General features: G+C 39.2%; 1 protein-coding gene across 1 annotated transcript; it reads left to right on the top strand.

Annotated features, from left to right (window-relative positions):
• Positions 1–1,917: 1,917 nt before the first annotated feature.
• Positions 1,918–3,255, top strand: LOC147899911 (large ribosomal subunit protein uL24z-like). Its single transcript, XM_087376906.1, has 4 exons — positions 1,918–2,065; positions 2,259–2,371; positions 2,462–2,603; positions 2,712–3,255. The coding sequence occupies exons 1-4, from the start codon at positions 1,918–1,920 to the stop codon at positions 2,882–2,884; spliced, it is 576 nt and encodes a 191-aa protein (XP_087233032.1). The 3' UTR covers positions 2,885–3,255.
• The last annotated feature ends 19,860 nt before the right edge of the window (positions 3,256–23,115 follow it).

Below are 23,115 nucleotides of genomic sequence, written 5' to 3' on the forward strand. Positions count from 1 at the left end.
TGAGGCGCCGCTCTACCAGTATCAGAATTCTAGATTCTTTCTATGCAGAGGAGGGCCTTAAAGAGACAGGGTTGAGGACCTGGGTATCTCATTTGCAGGATGGATAGCTTTCTCCTTCAGATTTAGCCGCAGCCCTCTCTAATATCAGTGACTTTTATCTTTCAGTTGCTCATATCAGAAGGGGTGAGATTCTCAAGCGTGAGATAGGTATCCACCTGCAGTTGGCTGCCCTCCAGAGGGAGGAGAAGAAGAGGCCTACAGATGCTTGGATTCAGGAGCACCTTGCTGCAGCAAAGGCTCAGCAACAGTCACTTTTAGATCAGAGAGCAGAGTATGCCTTTCATGCCAGAGAGTCATTTTGGACACAGAAGGGAGGTAACACCAGGTACTTTTCTAATATATTTGGTATCATTCATAGAAATGAAGCAGACATTTAAAGAGAAATGAGCATGTGCTTATCATATTAGTATTAGAAATAAGAAAAGACGATTACATCCCAGTATTCTATCATGGCCATTCATCAATACACATTTAGAAGAATGGCAAACCATGTGCTCTAAATTTGTAACAAAACTGAAATTTGTGCATACTGTGGTAGAGTAGAATTTGCACGAATTCGTTCTCGAAGTTACAAGCGATACCATCTATACTAGATTCTGAGGTCGTTCCATACGACCTATCAAATACTTTTCTCAGTGTATATATTGAGAACAAGAATGATATTTCTCAAGGAAACAGATTAAGAATGATTTGTGAGGCTTGCATAAAGTCTCCTTTTAGAAAGCTGTACTCAGTTTGACATATTTAAAATGCAAATGTTGTTAGTAATTGATGTACCTTTCAATATTTATAAAGCAATTTAATCATTGGCAACATGAACGTTGCAAAGAAGATCAATACTAGACAATCCTTTAATATGTTGTCAGAAACATCAAACTACTACGCAACACCATCAGACATCCACTCGCCATTTACTTCCTCTACATAATAGCTGCCTGCCCGGATCTAGTTTGCTACATTATCTTGGTTCTTTTTTTGCTTATTCTCAATCGGAGCTCTCTCTAGAACCCATGCTAAGCGCAATGATTCCCACTTGGGACTCTTTTGGGTGCCACGTGTCTGATAATGGATTTTTATTCCTTCATGACCTCTTTGGACCTTACAATGCACCACTTAAGTTATTGCCAAGGACTAGGTCTAACCCTAGGCCATAGTCCTTTTGCCTTCCGATAATACTCTACTAAATGCAACCTATGTCTATTAAAGCCCCACTCTTGCAACCACTATCAAGCCCTCTCGGTTTCCCACACCTTTCTAGAACCAAGCCATAGGCATCCATAATCATGGTTGACGTAACACGCAAGCCTGTTGACAGCTTCAACCCCTCTATGACAAATCGTCCATGGGTCCTTGAAACCAACAAATGATAGTGGCCTTAAATGCCACACTGAGCTAATCCTAATCAACTTAGGGTCTTTACACATTGAGCCTCTGCCCGCCATACACACTCCTCACAGCCAATGGAAAAGAGAAAACCAATGTCAGGCGCTAAGGGCTTTACACACCGCTCAACACACTCTTCTCCTTGTGTCCTACTTGGTTGAAGTCTTATACGCCCTAAACCCCAAACCCGATATGCTAAACCCCAAAATCTCCCCCTCAATGGGCAGCCAACTTTGGCTCCTCATGGATGGGCACCCATTCTTTGAGCCAATGGTTTGCTTTCCTGCTAAGTGAATCCAATAAATGGACTGTTCAAAGTATCTGTAAAGCCTCTGCCGATGACAACCCGACCGGCCCATTTTTTAAGTGCGGCACCATTGGGCAGCGTCTGGCGGTCTATAAAGACCCGTAGGTGCAAGCCATTTGATAGAGTGGTGGCAAATCAGAGAGTGCCACCAAGCAAGCAAGCAACTAATGCTAGGTCATGTGTGGCTTACGACTTGGGAAGCTAGGGTTTTGGCTACTTGTTGTAGAGACCTTTATGGACTGACTCTTTTGCAGTTGCGATCCACAGCATTGCCGATCGTCCCCTCGATTCATCCAACCATGAAATTCAATCCGAGTATGTATCTTTTCTCCCTCTCTCTTGTTTGATCTCTTTCTCTGCAATCTCTCCTCGCTCCTGCAAGATCAGGCCCGGAGAGAGCCGCCCCTTGTCGGTTCGTACACCCCCATCTTGTTGTTTGTTCCCTCTCACTGTCCACGTCCTTTTTCCGCCTCGTTAACGCGATTTCTCGCTTCCGTCCTTGCTTCAGGAGTCAGCTGCTCAAGGCGAAAATCTAGAAAAGCGCACTTCACTGCGCCTTCTAGCGTCAGGCGCATTTTGATGAGCGCTCCACTATCGTCTGCGCTTAAGAACAAGTATAATGTAAGTTTTCAATAGCTTCACTGATCGGATTGCTCGTCTTTTCGATGGATGATAGGCCAACGTCCGATGTAAAAATTTCCTCTTTCTCAGGTGCGTTCCGTTCCTGTGCGGAAGGATGACGAAGTGCAGGTCGTGAGAGGCACCTACAAGGGTAGAGAGGGGAAGGTTGTGCAGGTATACAGGCGCAAGTGGGTCATTCACGTGGAGCGAATAACTCGTGAAAAAGTGAACGGTATGCATTCTTCTGAACGTCAGTTAGTAAGGTTCTAGAATATTGATCGATGAAAGATTATACCGTCGTACTCGAATGTGAGAGCCAGTTCATTGTGAATACCTGTAGGTGCAACTGTGAACGTTGGAATTGACCCTTCAAAAGTCGTGATCACAAAGTTAAAACTGGATAAAGACAGGAAATCGCTCTTAGACAGAAAAGGCAAGGGCAGAGCCGCAGAAAAGGGCAAGGGAAAGTTTACAGCTGAAGATGTGGCCGCTCCTCTGCAGGAAGTGGATTGAGAATCAGTTGTGGGTGCTTAGTAGATGGCATTGTCTTCAAAACATGTGACATTATACTTGCAGAGCATTGATACAGCTACCCGATGGTTATTTGAAAAACCTTTCCTTAGCCCTGGCATTGTAGGCTTTTATTGGCCTTTCAAGCTGGTTGCATCAAATTTTGCTCAATTCCTTATGCCGTGATGGTGTTGACTGTCATCTTTTTTGGTAATTCACACTGTCAAGGCAAGTGTTTAATCATCTAACTAGGCTGTTTTTTAGGTAATTCCATTGGTCCTGGGTTTCAATTCTCTGTATGAGTTATTCCAAAGAACTTGACTAAGCTTGACATTTGAATCTTCTCTGGAGATTATTGTTCACCAGTCTTTTCACTGGGTTGTTGTTTTTGTACAGTCTGAAGTTTTGTTCTCAAGGGTATCTAGCAGTTCTATGCTCATCATCCCTTGTCCTGGGGTGTCGTGGAAGACTAGCTGACCCACCATCGTTATAAGGAACGTAGAAGTTAGAATCCTCCTAGGCACTTTTAGTCATCTTAAGCATTAACTGGAACTGATGAGTTTGTGAGGATTCTTTAGTCAATGTCAATGATAGAAACGTTGATGTTTAAATGTGTGTAGATCTTTCATTTGTTAAATGCTCTAACTTGGCAATAATGTTGCCCCAGCACTTCATACGTCTGTTCTTAAACTTTAGTGTCTGCAAAGAGCCAAAAGAGTTTACTGATGGTTTTTACCATTTTGTGCATGGCCGACGTTCTTGTCATAATATTGCTGGACCTTAGGTCCTGCAAGGCAATGGGAGGTTGATTATGATTGTTTGATGGTGTGTTTGTGCGAAAAGGTCCATGTAGAGATGTCCAGTTGGGAACAGTTCATGCACTGTAAACTGAGAAATGCTGGAAAGCCAGCCAAGACTTAGGTTTGGCAAAGGTCTCATCGTAATTGATTCAATGAAGATGTAGATCGTGATTGTACGACTGTGGGCAAATTTTTAGGCTATAAATGCTCTCCATTAGAAAGTAGACTTCTGCCCAATGATGATTGTTGGAAGTGACTGTCGATGTTAAAAAGTCATGTATCATCTTCAGTAATCTGAAGCTCAGCATTGAACTCGGCATTCTTTTTATACAAGCATGACTATGGAGGCACAAATATAAAATTTAATTTCTGCTACAGGATTTATCTAGGCTCAGAATATTTAGGATAGAAAGAGCCTGTCATTCTATTATTTTTGAGGAAATGACTTTATCGAGGCTCAGAGTATTTGCGATAGGTCCTTCAATCTATTGTAAACCACTTCTACCACTGAAATAGACATTCAAAAGAACTCCTCAATGAAGAACATACCAATAATCTCAATGAGGAAATGACTTTATCTAGGCTCAGAAAATATTTAGGATAGGAAAGAGCCTTACATTTTAGGAATGACTTCATTTAGGCTCAGAATATTTAGGATAGGAAAGAGCCTTTCATTCTATTGAAAAAAACTTTATTTACTGAAGTAAACATTCACAACTCCTCAACGAAGAACAAATAGCTTACCAATAATCTCATGGGTTTGTATTTCAAAAATGTAATTTGGCTTCACATTTTAAAGGGTATGCCTGTCTGGAGATGAAAGGAAGTTTACAGGTTGAAAAAGCTTACTGCATTCTCCCATGGCAAGATGCGCTAGAGTAGGGATAAAGGAGTTACACACGCTCCATTGGCTCAAGGACTTAGGCATGAAATCTTGAATGCCATAAAAAAAAGACTGAGAAACCATTGAAAAGGGGTAGGTAGAGGGGTACGTCATACTCTTCTCAAAATGATGTTTAGTAAGGCACCCTATAGAAGATTTTCAGTTTTCTCAATTCCATGAAGCCACTTATTGCAGTTACATGCGCCAATTTTCTCATATAAATCTAACATTCAAAAGCATATATAGCTTTTTTCAGCTTTTCTTAAACAGCAAGCATAAATCCCCCCATAATTAGGCATGCATTTTTTATGCCCCTGTCGAAGCACAAATCAGTGCATGCCCCTGCTGTGGAGGAGCAGACTGTGTTCAATGTTGTCATTGAAGAAGTGCCCACCTCCCAATGGATTGTTGTTATCAAGGCTATCTGAGTGCTCACCACTCGGGTTGGAAGAAGCCAAGGACTTGATACAGGGGTAAGGAGGATGCTGAAGAGGCCAAGAAGTAGCTCGAATTAGCTGGTGTAGAATGCTCCATCCAAGTGAGATGATGCTCTCAAAAATGGGAAGTGCGGTAGACAGGTATTTGGACCGGTGTTTCTTTTTTTGTGGGGGAGAAAGAATAACGCCTAGCTGCAAGAATCATGTTTCACTAGTTGTTGCATTGGATGAGGATCATCCTCTCCCTACCTTCGGATGAGGAGTTTTGTAATTAGTTTCTGTACAGCATAGGGCTTGTCCAGGGTCCATTTTCTTATTTTTCCTGTCTTCCATTTGTTTACATTTCAACAGATTGACAATGGTTTGATAAATCCATTCACCGAACACAGCTTGTCTGGTTGTTTTCTGTTTGAGGTTTTAAATATCTTATTGAGCTTGAATTTACCCTCTGTCGTTTGTCTAGTTTCAAATGGATCGGATAGTCTTTAAATTTAGGCTATCTGTTGTGGAAATACCATGTAGAGTGGCGAGTGGTAGAGAGCGAATAGTGTGTTGAGACATAAATTCCAAAACTGGCTATTGCGAGATCAAGCCCCACTCAAGATCGTTCCCTGACAGTTCGTTCCTTCCTCCCAACCTGTTGTGTTACTGCTGCCTCGCACTTCCCGCGTTAAAACACTATGAAGAGTAAGATGAATGTGGAGGGAGGGCGAACTGGGTTGTAATCTCAACGTGGGGCTATCTGCTTTTGGTTGTAGACAATTTGTGTTTTTGCACACCAACTATCGCTTTGATGGGAAGTTTATGTGCTTTGAGGAACAGGACTTTCAATAGCAATGTTGGAGAAGATCGGATTACCGCCAAAGCCGCCGACACTCAAAGGACGAATGTGAAGGGAGGGTGAATTGGGGTGTAATCTGCTTTTGGTCATAGACAATTTGTGTTTTTGCACACCAATTATCACTTTGATGGGAAGTTGATGTGCTTTGAGGAACAAGACTTTCAATAGCAATGTTGGAGAAGATCAAATTACCGCCAAAGCCGACGCTCAAAAGCAACAAATGGGTAGTAGATGTTACTCATTCACCTTGCTGTAGAAATTTGTTATAAACGTGAAGAGCATTACCGTGAACACAATGATCTCCTACCCATCAATTGAACTGCAAATTCGCCAGAACTTTAGCCCTCGCCAAGGTTGTGTAGTTGCCGCAAAGCACCATGTACTCCTCTAAGGTACAAAATAGTGGGAATGAAGGAACGTGGGCCTATCCGATCATTTTGGGGAGGCCTTGGCTTATAGCCACTCATGCCACACAAGATTGGAAGTCTGGTATTATTTCAATACAAGATGAAGCTCATGGGAGAACTCTTGCCTACACATGAGGACAAGAGATTTGGAGAGCCGCGCCACCCCTCAAGCTGAAGAGACTAGTTCTAGTGAAGCCGAGTATTAAGAAGAGAGCTCTATGGAGACCGAAGATGATGTTGAATCTAAAGAGTTGGAAGAAGGATTGGTTTAGCTCCACAACCTAGTCTATTTGATGGTAACTAGCCCTCTTCTAATCTTAACATGATTCAAGTGGATGTTAAAAAGATGCTAGGTGATGATTTGAAAGAGGCAAAGAAGGAGGAATATGTGGAGAAGTGTTCTCAAATCCTAAGGTGTTTGCTACCGAATATCATCAATTGAGAGGAGCCAAAGATGTGGAGCATCGTATAAAGCTTGTGGCCCGGAGCTCAACCAAGGGTGCAGAAGCTTCGAAGGATGAATGAGGCGATGAAGGCGGCCTTGAAAGATGAAAATGATAGGATTCTTGCGGCAGGCTTCACATCTCCAATGGCTCATACCAAATCGGCTTCTCCTGTGGTGATAGTTCCCAAGAAGAATGGTAAGTTGAGAGTTTGTATTGATTTCAAGCCCCTATCTGAAATACAAACTCTCAACTTACCATTCTTCTTGGGAACTTACCATTCTTCCCTAAATGCAGCCACGAGAAGGAATCACTACCCTCTTCTCTTTCAAGATGAGATTTGGATGAAGCAATAGGTCATGAGAGGTATTTGGTTATGGATGGCTATGCTGGCTATTTCCAGATTTTGATTTTAGTAGTAGGGTTAGGGTTAAAACCTAAACTCTTCCCGGGCCATAACTTTTCATGGTTAGCTCGGTTCTCTCTTCTGTAAAAAGGTGAAATGTTCGAAATTGCAAGCTCTACGTATTGGTGTCCATTACCTAGCCTAATTTGTTCTTCAAGTGGCTTCTTTTTAAGAAATGAAGAAAATTTCTTAAGGTAGTAACCCAAGGTTGATGCTTGGGGTAAAAATTTACTCTCATTGCCCTTGAGTGTTATGCTTGTGCAAGTTCGTAGTAGTGTGTTTTTTACACATACATATGTTTACTCTCGTTACTTGAGATGCTAGTCTCCCCGGCAACAGCGCCAAATGTTGGCTCTTTCCCATGGCTTCCATAAGAAGAGCAGGGTATTCCTGCAATGCCTTCATGGACTTCATTCAGGATTGGCATGATCTCATGAGGCACTACTGGTCCTTGCCCATCTTGTACAGTTGTCCTATAATGAGTTGATAGGGTGCAGATTTTAAAATTAGTTTTATGGCATCCATTTCATTTTAGGGGGTGGTCTTCTTGCCATTAAGTACCCAGTGATACCTGCACACCAATCTGGAATAGCCTCTATCTGAAATAGTGTGGCATCTGGCAAGTCATCTTCTACTCTAGTGGCTTATTCTCCCGACTTGACATGAGACATGTGATCGGCAATGTAGTGTTGGGTACCTTTGCGGACCGCTATTTTGAAGTTGAATTCTTGAAGCAAGAGGAGCCATCTGGTTATTCTTCCTGTTGTACACGGACGGTTCACAAGATAAAGCAATGCTTGATGGTCGGTGTAGAAGACAAAATCATTTGCCAATAGATAGTGCCAAAACTTCTTAACACTATACACCATTGCTAGGGCTTCTCTTTATGTGGTGGTATAGTAGATCTTCGCATCATTGAGTTGTCGACTGGCAAAGTAGAATGGGTAGTCTTTCTTATGTTCACCTAGTTGATGAAGCACACTCCCAATTGCATACTTGGATCCATTAGTATGAACATGAAAATCAATATCCCAATTGGGAGATATAAGAATGGGTTTTGTGATTAGGCGCCACTTTTAAAGCTCAAAGGCTTGGTCGCACTCTTCTGTCCATAAGAATTCCACTAATAATTTGTAAAGTGGTCTAGCTATCATGGCATACCACAAGATAAATCTTTTATAAGAGCCGGCATGTCCCATAAAGACTTGTACGTCTTTAGAATTTGTAAGAGGCAATTCCAAGATGATTTTGATTTTGTCCATGTCAGTTTTGCAATCCCATGTTGAGAAACGATGTGTCCCATGTGCTATGGGTACTAGGTGGTATAGTATCATTAACCAATTTTTGAGGCTCTTGGGGACTTTCCTTTTTTGAAGTCTCTTGATCGGGCTCCATTCACACATGTGGTTAATACTTTCAAAACTTCTTACATTGGGAACTGTGGGGTAACTTTTCTACTAGCAAAGTATTCCCAAGGATTCATTTGTTGTGCATACTCCTTCAAGCCCACCAGGGTACCATTTAAGAGGAGGTGGCTCAGATTTTGAGGGAGCTGGCTTGGTAAGATACAATTTGATGATCCTAGTTTGGACTCGTTTGAACTCATTGAAGTGTTCGGCCTTGGCTTTACTGTGATATCCTCTAGCTTTCTTGCGGGATATTTTTCTTTTATTCAACTTTGGAGTTTCAACTTTGGGAAGCTCGACCGCCATTAGGGCATGCACAATGGCTAAGTCATTGTCAAAGACTTGATCTTCAAATTGAGCATTCTCAGCCTTAGTTTCAAGGTCCCAAGCAAATTTGAGTTCTTATTTTGGTATGGGTACCTTTTCAGGTTCATATTCCACTTGAGGTCAACCATAAAATATAGCACCTCTAGATCGATTGGTCTTTCATATGTGAGTGGAGGATCTATCTGCATGACCTTAGCATGAATTTGCGAGAAGATGGGGTCTAGTGAATGGCAGTTGTCAATGGTTGCAAAGGCTTATATCCAATTATTGAGATTGCTTTATGTATCACCCGCTATGGCATGCTGTTGCAAGGGAGCTTATTTGCTTGAGATTGTCATTGAAGAGGTTTCATCCAACGCTCTAGGCACAATTGGTTTTATTTCTCCGGTCCCCATATTGATACTTACTATACAGTGTCACAATTTTGGATTGTCAGTCTATCAGTTCCCAATCATGGAGGACTGATGCTTCACACAACCAAGGATGTCCTAGCAAGATTTGATAAGATTGTGAATTGAAGGGAAAAGTAGACTTTTGTTAACACACCATTTACTATTCCCAAGGGTTTTGCCCGTGAATCATCAGCAAGGCGTATGTTGAAATTAGCCTTTTGCATTGGTGAGAGACCCCATTCATCATAGAGCTCCTTGGATAGGACATTTACACCTACTCCACCGGGCCACTATGGCTTGGACTTCATCATATGCCTTATGAATCAAAGGCACAGTGATGTGTATGTCATCTCTCTCACCCATCTGCACATGGATATCTTCTACGTCTTCCATAGGTGGAGGGGGATTTGCTAGTTCAATCCAGCCTTTGAAACTCTCTCAAAGATTGGGACAATTCCATAATAGGATTCCAATGAGAATTGATACAGGGCAACTTAGAATGCTAGAGAGTGTGCAGCTCCTTCAAGTTGGCATGGTGGTACATTATGTTGTGGATTATGTGGAACAGAGGCTCGAGGATAATGTCAATACTTGGTGGGGCCACTTCAGGGATTGGATCTTGTGCTTACTTCTCAGCCTCAAATTGAGCTTGTTAGGCTTAGCCTCATTTTGTTGTGGGACCTTATTTTTCATGGGACAATCCATACAGGCATGGCCAATGCCACAATCTCTGCAGAGCAGTTGGAAAGTAGTGGGGCTACCACGATGAGGGCACTATGCGATCCGGTGATTCTCTCAACTGTAGCACTTGATTGGTGCTCGATATGTGTTGGGCCAAACTTGATTTGCATAGACTGGTATTAAACCTTATGCACCTTCCACATAGGACACTAGGTACTCAAGTTCATACTCGAACGGCAAATCCACTTCCTCAGCTTGAAGTTGTTGTATTGGAACTGTCGGAGGAGCTGGAGCTGGATTTGGCACTCTTGGATATGGTCGTGGATTTGGATTCTTGAGTAATTGTAGAACTTGAGTCCAGATGGTGGTTTTGTTTTTTTTAATGTCATGATGAGGGTCAAAGAGAAGTCTTGTAATAAATTGCAATAACATGGAGCAAGTGTGCTTAGGTGACTAGATTATGTTGTTTGATGGGACCTTAGTTTATGCTTGTAATAGTGAGCATCTAAGGTTGTCTTGGCTTGGAATTAATGAGCCTCGATCAACATGGAAGAAATCAACATGTTGGATCATGGATAAGGCAAAAAACATGCGAATTAGCTAAGGTTGGCAAAGCAAAAAGCTAAAATCATTGGTAAAGATTGGGGAGGGCGACTTCATGGAAAGCTAAGGTGCCAAGTTGGGAGCCAAAAAAGCAAAATACAAGAACATATAGGCCATAGTGAAGCGTAGAGGAGAAGAGACACGTTTTTTGCATGAAGATCACGCTTTGGAGAAGAAATAAGGGCCAAGCAAAGAAGGAGGATCGTTGCTTTCTAACATACACATTTGGCAAAGGATAATTGCATGAAGGCATGCACCAAAGGAGGTACGGTTCTAGTTCTTCACTTTCTCGTTTTGCAAAGAATGGTTACATGGTGATAGCATGAAGGAGATTCGCTCCATGGGTAGCAAGAAAACCTTGTGTAAAGCTATGATGGCATGAAGAGTCTTCCAAAAAGCATAGGTTGTATGGTTCTAGTTGACTTCCTTGGAAGGTGAGCATTCTTGAAATGTTTTGGAGGTTTGCTTTTTCTTACTTTTGCAAAGAAATGATACCCATCATGGCAAGCTTGGACTTCTTTTGGAAAAAATAGAGGAGGCATGGAAGCACTTTTGAAAAGAAGTGGACGCATGATCAAAGCAATCCACATGAAAGACATGTATGCCGAAAACATTTTTGTGTCCATCCATGATCTTGCAAAGCTATGGATGCATGAGGATAAAGTGGTGGAGAAGGATCTTGATGGTTGGAAAGCAAGGGAGGAGACATGATGCATGAAGGTTCTTTCAAGTTAGAGGTGGAGCACTCATTATTCTTTTTTTACAAATGGAGGTTCATGTTTCATGAAGAAGCGATATAATCAATTTGAGATAAATGATAAGCAATAGGAACGGATCTACAATCGATGGAAGGAAGGGATTGACATCATGAATAAGGGAGTTCTTGGCAAAAACGTCTTGCTCTTGAGCAAGGAGGCTTTGTGATTCTGCAGATACTTCTTTCCTTCTTGGTTCCTGATAGTGGTTAATGCTATTAAATTGTAAATTCCAACAAGACGGTATCGTATGAGGAGTATGTGAGCATAGCATCTTGTGGTTTTGTGTCCTATAGCTTCTTCTCTTCATTCCGATGATTGTAACCAAAGGGGACTTGGCGTGATTCCAAGAAGAACTACCTTGCTTGCACCTATTCTTGTTATTCCACAAAGACGATCTTGAGTTTATGTATGTTGATGTGAGTCGCTTTCTCTGAGTTGTCTTGTGTTCCTGTGTGAGGTGATTTTATCCATCTCACCATCTCTCGTGCACTTCATTATACATGTTAGATGCACATTTTTGGAATTGGCTAGATAGCTCATACGTGGAAGCCACTACCAAGTCTATCCTCTCAGTCATTCACTAGTGGTTTCAATGGCCTTTCGTTCAATGAGTGCTTTAGCATAATGGCTTCACACATGAGTTTGCAGAGATAGAAACTATTTAAAATTTAATCAAAAGATTAATCTCTCATATTGTAATTCCAACCTAGCTGTAGATACATAAGATTAATGTCTTCATATTGTAATTTAACCTAGCTATAGGAATACATTGTCTATGCTTGTGTAGTCAACTTCTACAGGTCTTGTATTCAAATTCGATCTTTATCTATTGTTATTGAATATTTTCCTCTCACCATATGTTTCTATTTCTTGTTGTAGTGCTTCATGATTGTGTCGCAAATTACAAAACCGAACTAGAGATCATCAGCCCTATCTCACAATGTTTTGTCACACATTCTTGCAACTTGACAAACATTTGAAAAGGTAATCTTCTTTTGGCCACTATTACACCATTTTACTCATTCTTTAAAAATTAATGAAATCGTAAGAATCGATCATAAATAAAAGATACAACGACCTTCAAGCGAACCTAGGGTCAACGAATGAATATTATTTCTTTATATATTTATATATTTGTTTATTTATTTATTTATTTAGACTAATCACTTTTGTGGGTCACACACACATGCGCGTGTACGCACACACACACACACACATCATTTTGGCGAGTGACCTATACGTACATCATTTTGGTGGGTGGCCTTTTTTTTTGGTGGATGACCTATTTTGCCAAGCACGTCGTTTTTTGTAGTGGGAACATAACAAGGGCCTTCTCTATTGCCAAATTTGGCAATTACATAAATGTGAACCTCTTCTTTGTAGAGGAAAAAAGCAAGACTCCATGTCATAGCATGAACTAATTTCAACGGGTGTCGAGTACTAGAAATTTGAACTACACCTTGTGCAATACTAGTTTAATGCCAAGAAACCATATGGTAAAAGAAGATTCAAAAATAAAGTAAGATAATGATCTGTACATTTACCCAAAAGTGGAGATCCTTAAGGAAAATCCTTTGCATCCATGTGTGCATGCATGCACTAGCACAGACATGAGTGTTTGTAAGCGCACACATGGGGTAAAAGGAAAATTCAAAAATAAGGTAAGATAACACTTTGTACATTTAGCCAAAAGTGGAGACCCTTAAGTGAAATCCTTTGAGCCAATTTGTGCATCCATGTGTGCATGCACTAGCATGCACATGGTTGTTTGCAAGCACACACATGTGGTGTGTGGTGTGGGTGTGGGTGTGGGTGTGTGTGTGTGCATGCGTGGGTGGGTGGGTGGGTGTGTGTGTGTGTGTGTGTGTGTGTGTGTGTGTGTGTGTGTGTGTGTGTGTGCACGCGCGTGTGCACGCATGCGTGCATGCGTGTGTGCATGTGTGCGTGCGTGTGTGTGTGTGTGTGTGTGAGAGAGAGAGAGAGAGAGAGAGAGAGAGAGAGAGAGAGAGAGAGATGGCCACAAAGGCAATCCAAGTCTACATGCCACCTCATTAGTGCCACCTCAACATTGACGCATTAGGTGCCACAGTAGCAACCACAGCACTAACACCTAATCTTGTACCAACCTAAGCACAATGTGTTACACAACCATTTTTTACTGCAGCACATGCACACATAGTGCCACATCATCATTTTTAAGCACTATTTTGGACAAATCCTGGCACATCTTCAAAGTGCCATAACTTTTGATCCATAAAGAATTTAGGTGCTATAAAAAGGAAAAATCGCACAACAATACATGCTCTACACCTTGGTCACCTCAATTTTGAGCTTTGACATACCCATAGTGTAGTTTCATTCAGCCTCATCATCAAAACTACTCTTGATTCATTACAATCCCTTCAAAGTAGTAAATAAAATGAGCAAGAAAAGAGTTTTTTTAATTGCAGTTCTCATATTGATATGTAGTAACATAATCATGAACTAAAAGCTAAGAAATATGAGCTACCTCTGTGGGGATAATGTTCAACTTGCTTAGTTTGTAATACTCTATCTCAAAACAAACTATTTGCACCCTACATGGATATTGAGAGGGGTTCTTAGCAAATTTATGATCCAAGACATGGTGGGACAAAAGATCAAAACATGTAATAAGATAATGGCAATAATGTGCAAACACTGATGCTAGAAATAGTGAACAAAGTGACTTTACAAGGGTGGTATGTGTTGTACAAGATAAGTGCAACTATTCTGAATCCAAAAGAGATCAGGTTGCAAGTGAATCATTGATGTATAAACTTCCCACTGGTGTCACGTGTATGAATGCGAAAAGCAATGGTCTGAGGGGACTAATGCCGGTAGGAACTAATCAGGTGTTGCAAGCAAGGGCTCAGTTGGCTTTTTTGAGCTTGATCTCCTCTAAAGATATGCTGGTCTACAACTAGAGGGAATAATCATAGATTAGAAGGCCTTCTTTCCAGCCTCAAAATTCTACCACAGTGAAGCATCTCTGAGTTCTCCTGGGTAGCATTTCTCACCGCTTGTCGAAAATGTTCAACTGACTCCAAAGCTTTGATAAAGTGATGGCCACGGAAGTATAGTCTAAGTGGAAGATAGATAAGCCTCTACCAGAGTGCCCCAAATAGCCTAAAACATAGAGCTATTCATATTTTAATGATATTCCAGTCATGATTTCAAATGAAATCTGTGAGTGGAAAGGGTAACTATGTCCTTTTTTTGCTCAATTGTATGTACCAGTATGCAAATTCTATTTCAAACATGTTGAGGAAAAGAAAATAGGTCCTACTATATCAACATAGTTTAATCTTTATAGTGATGTATAGCCATCACATGATTGCATGGATCAGCTTCCACATTCTGATCATGTGGATTCATAGCCCTTTCATCTCCACTAGATTTGAAGATTTATACTAGTGTGACTTGTTTATGGATTCAGTTTTTACCACCAATTATGATTAGTAGATCAATCCTTATGACATTTTACTATCATCTCACTTGTGATCAACAGATCAGCCCACAACTTGTGATCAACAGATCAATCCTCAACATAAGAACATTTCAACATCAATTCAATCCTACCATAGTGCAACTCATACTATTCATGTCTTCTTATAGTCAGATCCTAGATGAGCGTTGATAGATGCAAGTGTATTTGATGATGATAGATGTTTAGACATTTCATTGTAGATTACTTTTACCTCATGTTACTTGATTATTCCAAACATTCAAGATATTTAGGCTTTCAAGCCTTCCCCATGGAACTCCCAAACCCATTTTTTACGATCATACCTCATTAGGTTTATGGTGTGTTACCAACAAAGTATAGTCTCTTATCTATACATATTGTACTTGCTCTTCTAGCCCATGATTTTATGCAACCCTTGGATACCTTTGTTAACAAGGATTGTGAAGTTTTTATCATCCCCAATTGTTTGATAGATCTTATTCTACCACATATCTTATGTAATGCTACTACTTTCAAAAATGTATCTTATGTTTTTCTACTAATCTTAGTTTGGTGGCACCTTTCTTTGTCACAATCCTCCAAAGTATTATTTCATATCTATCATCACATTTGGCATCTTCTTCAAATCAAATTCATAGTCCACATTGATTTATGGCATTCAGCTTTGGCTCAACCATGTGTAGCATTTAATCATTGATTAATTTTCTAGTCTTTGTTCTAGGAGGACTTCTTTCTTTTTGCAATAGTTCCCTCCTCCCTTCAGCCTATTTTTTGGGTTTTGTTCCCAAAGAAAACGGATCATTTACAACATACTTGGGGGAAAGAAAAATGAAAGTTAATATACATAATTTTAGTTACACTCATTGGTACAAACTTCCGGTGCATGGTCATTGTGCTCACACATGCACATACTAAGATATTTTCACTTTTTCCTTTTTAGTCTTGGTTGCAATAGAATTTTCTTATGCAAGCACCCTTTCTTATCCAATGCAATATAAGAGGGGGTATTGAGAATGTTAAAAATTGCACCATAGGTTAGGGTATAGGGACAAATCCCACATCTCAGCTTCTTTGGAATTGGTTCTATAGATCACATGGAATGAAACAAAATCTAGGTCCATAGAGCAAGAAAGATATCCTTTATATTTTTTATATTTATGTACAACATGTAAAATAATTTTTCTTACATATCTTCTCTAATTTTTGGTATTCTATCCTTTCCCCTATTTTCCTACTCTCATCCATCACAACATACTTTCAACATCTCCTCTAGTAGGACAATGGCTAGTTCAAGAGGGATAGGTGGATGGATCACAAAAACTTGTAATAATAAAGTTATCCATATTTTACATCCTTGAAAAGCAACATATACCAACTATTCTAGATCTATATTCCCAAATCATTGGTTTGGGTCCATAGTAAAGGGCTTTGGACATATTATTAAATTCTAAAAAAATGATTAGAATTTTAAATTCAAACTTGGTTAGATCCATTACTGAGATCCAAGGCTAGATCTCGTACTCCTAGATAAACACTCTAAGTTCTAAATAAAAAACTTTTGAGCACATGTTTAAATTATGAAAAATAAAACTCAACTTTAACCAAATCCATTACCCAAATCCATGGTTAGGACCCATATTCCAATTCTAGTTCCATAGTCCAAGCTGCATCTATGGCTACCTTCTCGCTCACATATTCTATACTATATGATCTGGGCCATATATTCTGGATCACAACTTTTGGGTTTCGAATACCGGTTTTTTAGGTGATTCTTTGGGAATAATCTAGTTAGGTAGGTAATGAGTAACCTTGAAACGATTTTTGGATACCAAGTATTTGGGTGAGTCTTTGAAAACACAAACTGTCTCATAAACAGACAATGCTTCGAGAGCAAAAGAGGCTTTGAGAGCAAAAGAGGAGAATGACATACCAAGAGTAATTTGTCCATTGTAAGTGGAGAGAATTTCAACGCTTAGATGAAGACTCAAAAAGACAATCAATGCCTGATAGATAGAAAAGAAGACCCAACTTGTAGAAGAAACCTTAAAGTGAATCACCATTTGCATCCATGTTGAAGATTGCCATGCCAAATGAAAAGAGAAGACTAAAATTTATACTATCGCACAGAGAATAAAGTGTAATATTTTAAATAACTAGTCTCCACTAGAAAGAAGAAGAAAATGAAGTTCCAAGGCCAATTCATACAATGATGCAAGGCAGAAGAAGAAGAGTGTAGCCCATCAAGCAATCTTAGAGAATACCCTACACTTGCAATATTCTATGCCAATATAAGCATTCACAATATTGTCCATGATCTACCTACAGCACAAATCCATACTATGCAGGATGCAGTCCCATATACAAAAAGTACACAAAACAAACATTTTAGAAATTAGCTTGTACAACACAGGTAGCAAGGTGATTGGATGCCGATTAGATAATGATTGACAAAGGGGATTTTTTGCCATCAATCGCAATAAGCCCTTTTTCCAAGATAAAGGCAGGTGACTAAAAGGCCATGCCCTATTAATCATAAACAAAAGAACAAGGCTCAACACATCCCAAAATTTAGCAAAATTTTCTAGCATCAAGCCATCCCATCCTAGAGATTTTAAGCACCCCAATTTGGATAGTTCTACTTTCAATTCCAAATGTGTAAAAGGCAATTCCATCTTATGTGCATCCTCTTAAGAGAGAATCGGTTGAACATTTTGTAAGAACCCCCTTCTTGTATCCCCTTTTTTTCCCTTGCCCTTGCTTGAACCTCCACAAGCAAGGGAGGAGGCAGGGCAGTAAACATATCAATAAAGCAACTTCAAACCTCATCATCAAGTTGTCTATTCATTGTCCATGTTCCATCCTGGTGCATGATACGATGCAGATAATGCATGCGGTGTGAGGCATGAAGACTTATGAAAAAATACTTAAGAAACAATATGTATCTTGCATAGCTTTTTCCCTCGAATGAAGCTACATTTTCTCAGCTTACATTGATCATTGTCATACCAATAATGAAGGGTATTACTAAAAGCTATTTGATCATCTATAAACAATTGGTTTTGCTGTGCAAAGGATGTGAATCACTGAACTAAAGTTTTTACATCTACTACTTTGTGACACAAGTCCCAAGACAGCTTTTGCCATAGTCTTTAATAAGGTCCTTTAGTGCCATGGCAAAACAATTCCATGCCCAATGTCCATCAATGGATGCATGCAAAATAAGTCGGCGTATGAGAGCCTTGACCATTATCTGAAAGGGCTAGTGCTTGAGGTAAGAATTATTTACCAATAAAAGCCTTTTTGTTGGCAATAGCACATCATGCATCAGCACACCAAAATGAAGGGTCATAGAGATTGGAAAGTGATCAGATAAGCACAAGCCATAATCCAAATGCATATCACAAGTAAAGTCATCAAATTGGACTGCATGAAGCATGTACCATCAATCTAAGCATTACCAATATTGGGTGAAGGCATTGTGTTAGAAAGTACATCCAATGTCATCAGGCTTAAGATACTACCACTAATGATAGTCCTATAAAGTATCAATCATGAGGGCCATGCATTCTTTTTTGTTGCCATCATATGGGAGTGATGCGTACTACTATCCTCATTGCCACAAGATTTATTGAAATCTCCACATACAAATGCATGATCCATCTGGGGACATTCAGCCAAGCTGCCACATTTTAGCCTTAACTGTAGATGTTGAGGATACATAGGCAGAAGCAAAATCAAAGCTATCCCTGTTAATAATCTATTTGACTACTATAAGTTAATGACCATGTGGGTCATTACAAAGTAATTGTGGCTATAAATCATTATGAACCAGCATTGCAACCCCGAAAAAGAAGATTAGCCAACATAAAAGATGCAAAAAATACAAAGAAACCTTCACACACACACACACACACACATACTATCCTCTTGCCACCCTTTTGCATTTATGCAATAAATTTTTTTACCTTCTTGAAAAAGACTCTTTCTAACCTTATCCCTGACCTCTATTGCATTCCCTCTATCTACTTTAAACACCTCCTAATTTCCCTCTCTCCCAAATTTCCCCTAATTTTGTCTAATTAATTCTCTGTTTTTTGCCTAAATTTCCCTAATTTTTTTCTAATTTTTCTCCTAATTTTTTGCTATTTCCACCCCCTTTTTCCCTAATTTTCTTTATTTTCCTCATCTCCTAATTTTCCCTATTTTTTTCATATTTTTCCTAATTCTTCTTAAGGTTCCCTAATTTTCCCTTCTTTCCTATTCTTCCCTAATTTTTCCTCCCTAACTTTTCCTATTTCTCCCTATTTCCTCGTCTCCCTAATTCTCCCTATTTTCCTCTATTTTTCCCTAATGTTCCCCTTGTTAACCTCCACCTTCCCGAATTTTTCTCTGATTCCCCCCTAATTTTCCCTATTTTACCCCATTTCTCTAATTCCCTCTTAATTTTTTCTAATTATTCCCATTCACCCTTTTTTTCCCCTAATTCTCCTTAATTCCTTCATTTCCTACTTTCTCCTAATTATTCCCTATTTTTCCTAATTTTTTAATTTTCCTTAGTCTTCTTAGCCTTCCCTATCTCACCCCCCCCCCCTTTTCTCTAATTTTCTCTTAATTTTCCTAGTTTTCTCCATTTACCCTTCTTTTTCCCTAATTCTTCCTAAGTCATTCATCTACTACTTCCCCTGATTTTTTCCTATTTTCCTATTTTTCCTAAAATTTTCTCCCTAAACTACTACCCCCCCCCCTCCCTTTTTCCTCTAATTTCCCCCTTCCATTTTTCCCTCTCTCCAAACCCCCCCCTTCTCTCTCTCTCTCTCTCTCTCTCTCTCTCTCTCTCTCTCTCTCTCTCTCTCTCTCTCTCTCTCTCTCTCTCCACCCCTAATTTAACTTCTTCCCAAAATTTTCTCTCTCCTAATTCCCCCCCTCTCTCTATTCTTCTCCCTCTCTACCCCTAACTCTTCTGCTCTTTCTCTCACCACAGGTCATTGGGGCATTCTTTGTTATAATTGTTTACCCCCCTCTTTATCTCCTATCGTTTAATATATACAACAACCCCCCCCCCCATCTTTCTTTTTACATGCCTCTCTTTGCCCCCCTCTTTATACATTTCTCATTACCCCTCTTTTAAAAATATTTCTATCTTTTCCTATATACTTTACTGATCTTATTGTAATAATTAATTGCTCACATAGGTTTCTTTTTTCCACTTTAATTTATTTATTACTATTCTTTCTTTTATTTAATTCCTTTCTACATTTCTATATGCCTTACTAATCTTATTGAATTAAATCGCTCACATAGGCTTCTTTTTCCTCATTATTTTTACTCTATATGTCACAAAGATTTTTTTTTCTTTTATTTAATTATTTGAAAAAATGAATTCTTCCACCCCTTATCCTTTTATAGACCCTCTCCCCCCCCCCTCCCCCTTTTTCTCATTCTCTTTACCTAATATTTTGCAACCCCTTGTCTATTGTTCCTTGTTGTTACCCCTCCTTAACGATCCCAAGTTTGTCCCTCGTTACCTTTTCATCCTTACACTCATAAGTTTATATCTAGCTTGATAAGTTTATGGTTAAGTTTTTAGTTTTATTGTGACTCTGATAACAAGGGAGGGGTGTTTATGACATCTTTCTTCCCAAATAAGATTGAAGCTAGTTCTTACCATGTTTTTCTTGTTGGATGGTGTATGTAGACTCCCCTCTTCAATAAAAGTGATGCTTGCTAGAACTTATCAAAGCAAAACTCATTTGTATAGTCATGCGTTCCACCTCCTGAATTTTTTGTAAATGTTTCACCTACATGTTGAGAGAATTTTGTTAAATTACAGTAGTTAAATCATTTGTGTCCATTATCAAAATTCTTTTCATTTCACTATGAAACGGGGTTTTGGCGAGTCTTCACACACACACACACACACACACAAATAATAACTAGTGTTCAAATTTCAAATTTCACTAGATCCATAGTGAGGACCTATGGTTTGGATCCCATACTCCTGGACCAATACTCCTAGACCAACAATCCAGGTTCTGGGTAAAGGATTCCAGAACATTTTTACAATTATAAAAAATATCTAAAATTCCAATTCAACCTCAATCAGATCCATTACTCCTATCTATGGTTAGGACCCATGGTATAGATCTAATTCCACAATCCAAGATAGATCCATAGTTTGCCATCCAATTCACATATTTTGTGCTATAGAATTTGGGTCATCAAATTTTTTGGTAGCCCTTTGAAAACAATCTGGTCAAGGTAAGTATTGAGAAATCATGAACGAGCTTTTAAACACCATATTTTGGGTCAGTCTTTGTAAACACAAACCATCTCATAAAAAACAAGGACGATTCTTTGAGACAAAAGAGGACAAAATACTAGGGATGATCTGGCCATCATAAAGTGGAAGAATGTTAGAACTTAGATCGACTAAAAAAGATAAACATTAGCCTCCATCAATGTCAGATGGACAAAAAAAAAGAGCCAACTTGTAAAGAATCTTGGAGCAAATCACCATATGCATACAACAATAAAGACCATTCTGAAAACCAACAGGAATAGGATCACAATGGGGGTTGTGGTAGAACCAAGAGATTGCCACACCAATTGAAAAGAGGAGGAAAAAATGCATACCATTGTATAGAGAAGAAAGCAATGTGACCTTTTAGATGAAGAACCACTATCTAACCAGTATAATAATGAAAATGACGTTTTAGGGACAAATCAAACAATTGTATAAGGAATAATAAGGACGACTCCACAAATCATCAAATATGCTTGGAGAAAACTAACTCTAGGAAAAAAACATCACAAAGGGTATCTATAAGAGGGAATTTGTGTGGCTAATACGTGGTCAATTTTTAATGGGGTAGTCATTACACATTTGTGCCAAGTAAAAATTGCTATTAGTCCTTACAAGTTGATACCAGTGCAAAGATGGCTTGCAAGTTTTGCAAACAAATGCAATAATATTTCTAAAATCAAACTTTTCTAGTCCTTAAAAGTTGGTATCATTGTAGAGATGGCTTGCAAGCTTTATAAAAACATACAATAAAATATAAGCTTGAAGTATTGAAGAACATACAATAAAATATAACCTCATTTTCGCTCTTGAAAGGTTGAATTCTTCAAGCTACAAAGCATAATCATAGGCTTGTTAGACAAAGCACTCTATTACCGTTGCACTATTGCCCTTATAAATACATTCAAAATATAGCTATGTTAAATTCAATTTAGCTCAAGTCAATGCATAGGTTATACATACCATTGCTACCTCCACATTTCATTAAGAAATAAAGAACATTAAAGGCATCCTTTGAACCATTTCTTGATTTATGAGAGAGAGAAACCAAATAGTTTACCAACAAAGATGAATCCAAGACATAGGCAAAGACCTATATTGAACGTTGGAAAAAGCAAAGACTCTTTATGCATTGATAGCCCTACATATTTATCACTACAAAGTTGTGACTTGTCTTACACAGATATCAAGAAGCCTTTGAGGCTAGATTCATAATTACGTATTTATTTGATTGTTAGATTGGGCACACAGGATGCGCTATGATGACAAAAGGGAAAATATGCTCATTGATGCCACTCAAGAGTGTGCATATCTAGTTGAACTATTCTAGAGTGTGCATACTTGAGTTACCACCACTTCCATTTTTGGTAATCATTCCATTTCAACTTGGGCTTATTATAGACCAAGATAACACACTCAATTAGGGCTATCTTCCACAATCGCTCAAGGGTGTGGGTTTGATGCATGAGATAATCCATAATAGTTGATTCTTCTTTTGCACTTCTTACATTAGGAGAGAGTTTCCCATATTTTGTTTAGAAATCGTATATTGTTCTATACTGAAGTCGTTCGTCATACAAACTAACCTAGGTTGGCAAATAGTCTAGCAATATGGTGAACATGGTGTGTGGCTAGAGATTGGTCTACACCTTGATTTCATTAGTGGGTTGTAAACATAGCAATCGCATCTTCATGATAATGTCTTTTGGCATGGAACCATCGAAGTCCCTTGGGTTTGTTTAGACTCAGTATGTCTTAGTTCTTCCTTTATCTATATCTACCTACTCAAGCACTTCTATTGGGTGTGATTCTTCAATTCATGCATTCCAATGGCAATGCTGGGATGGGTCTGCAATACTTACCATCTTATACACATCTTTCACTCATGACCATGCTCAAATGGGTGTGCAATACTTAGTATCTTAAACTGATGTTTTAGCATATGACTAGCTTTTCCAAGGTTGTTTGGAGCCCAAATTTTTGTGCGTTACGCCTATAAGACACCCATACCATTGTCATTCGTCATATGTATCTCCTACATACACTTATCCCTCAATTGAAC

The sequence above is a fragment of the Dipteris shenzhenensis genome, chromosome 7 (genome assembly GCF_047967505.1).
Source record: "Dipteris shenzhenensis isolate YYH24624 ecotype China chromosome 7, Dip_SZ_1.0, whole genome shotgun sequence".
NCBI lineage: Eukaryota > Viridiplantae > Streptophyta > Polypodiopsida > Gleicheniales > Dipteridaceae > Dipteris > Dipteris shenzhenensis.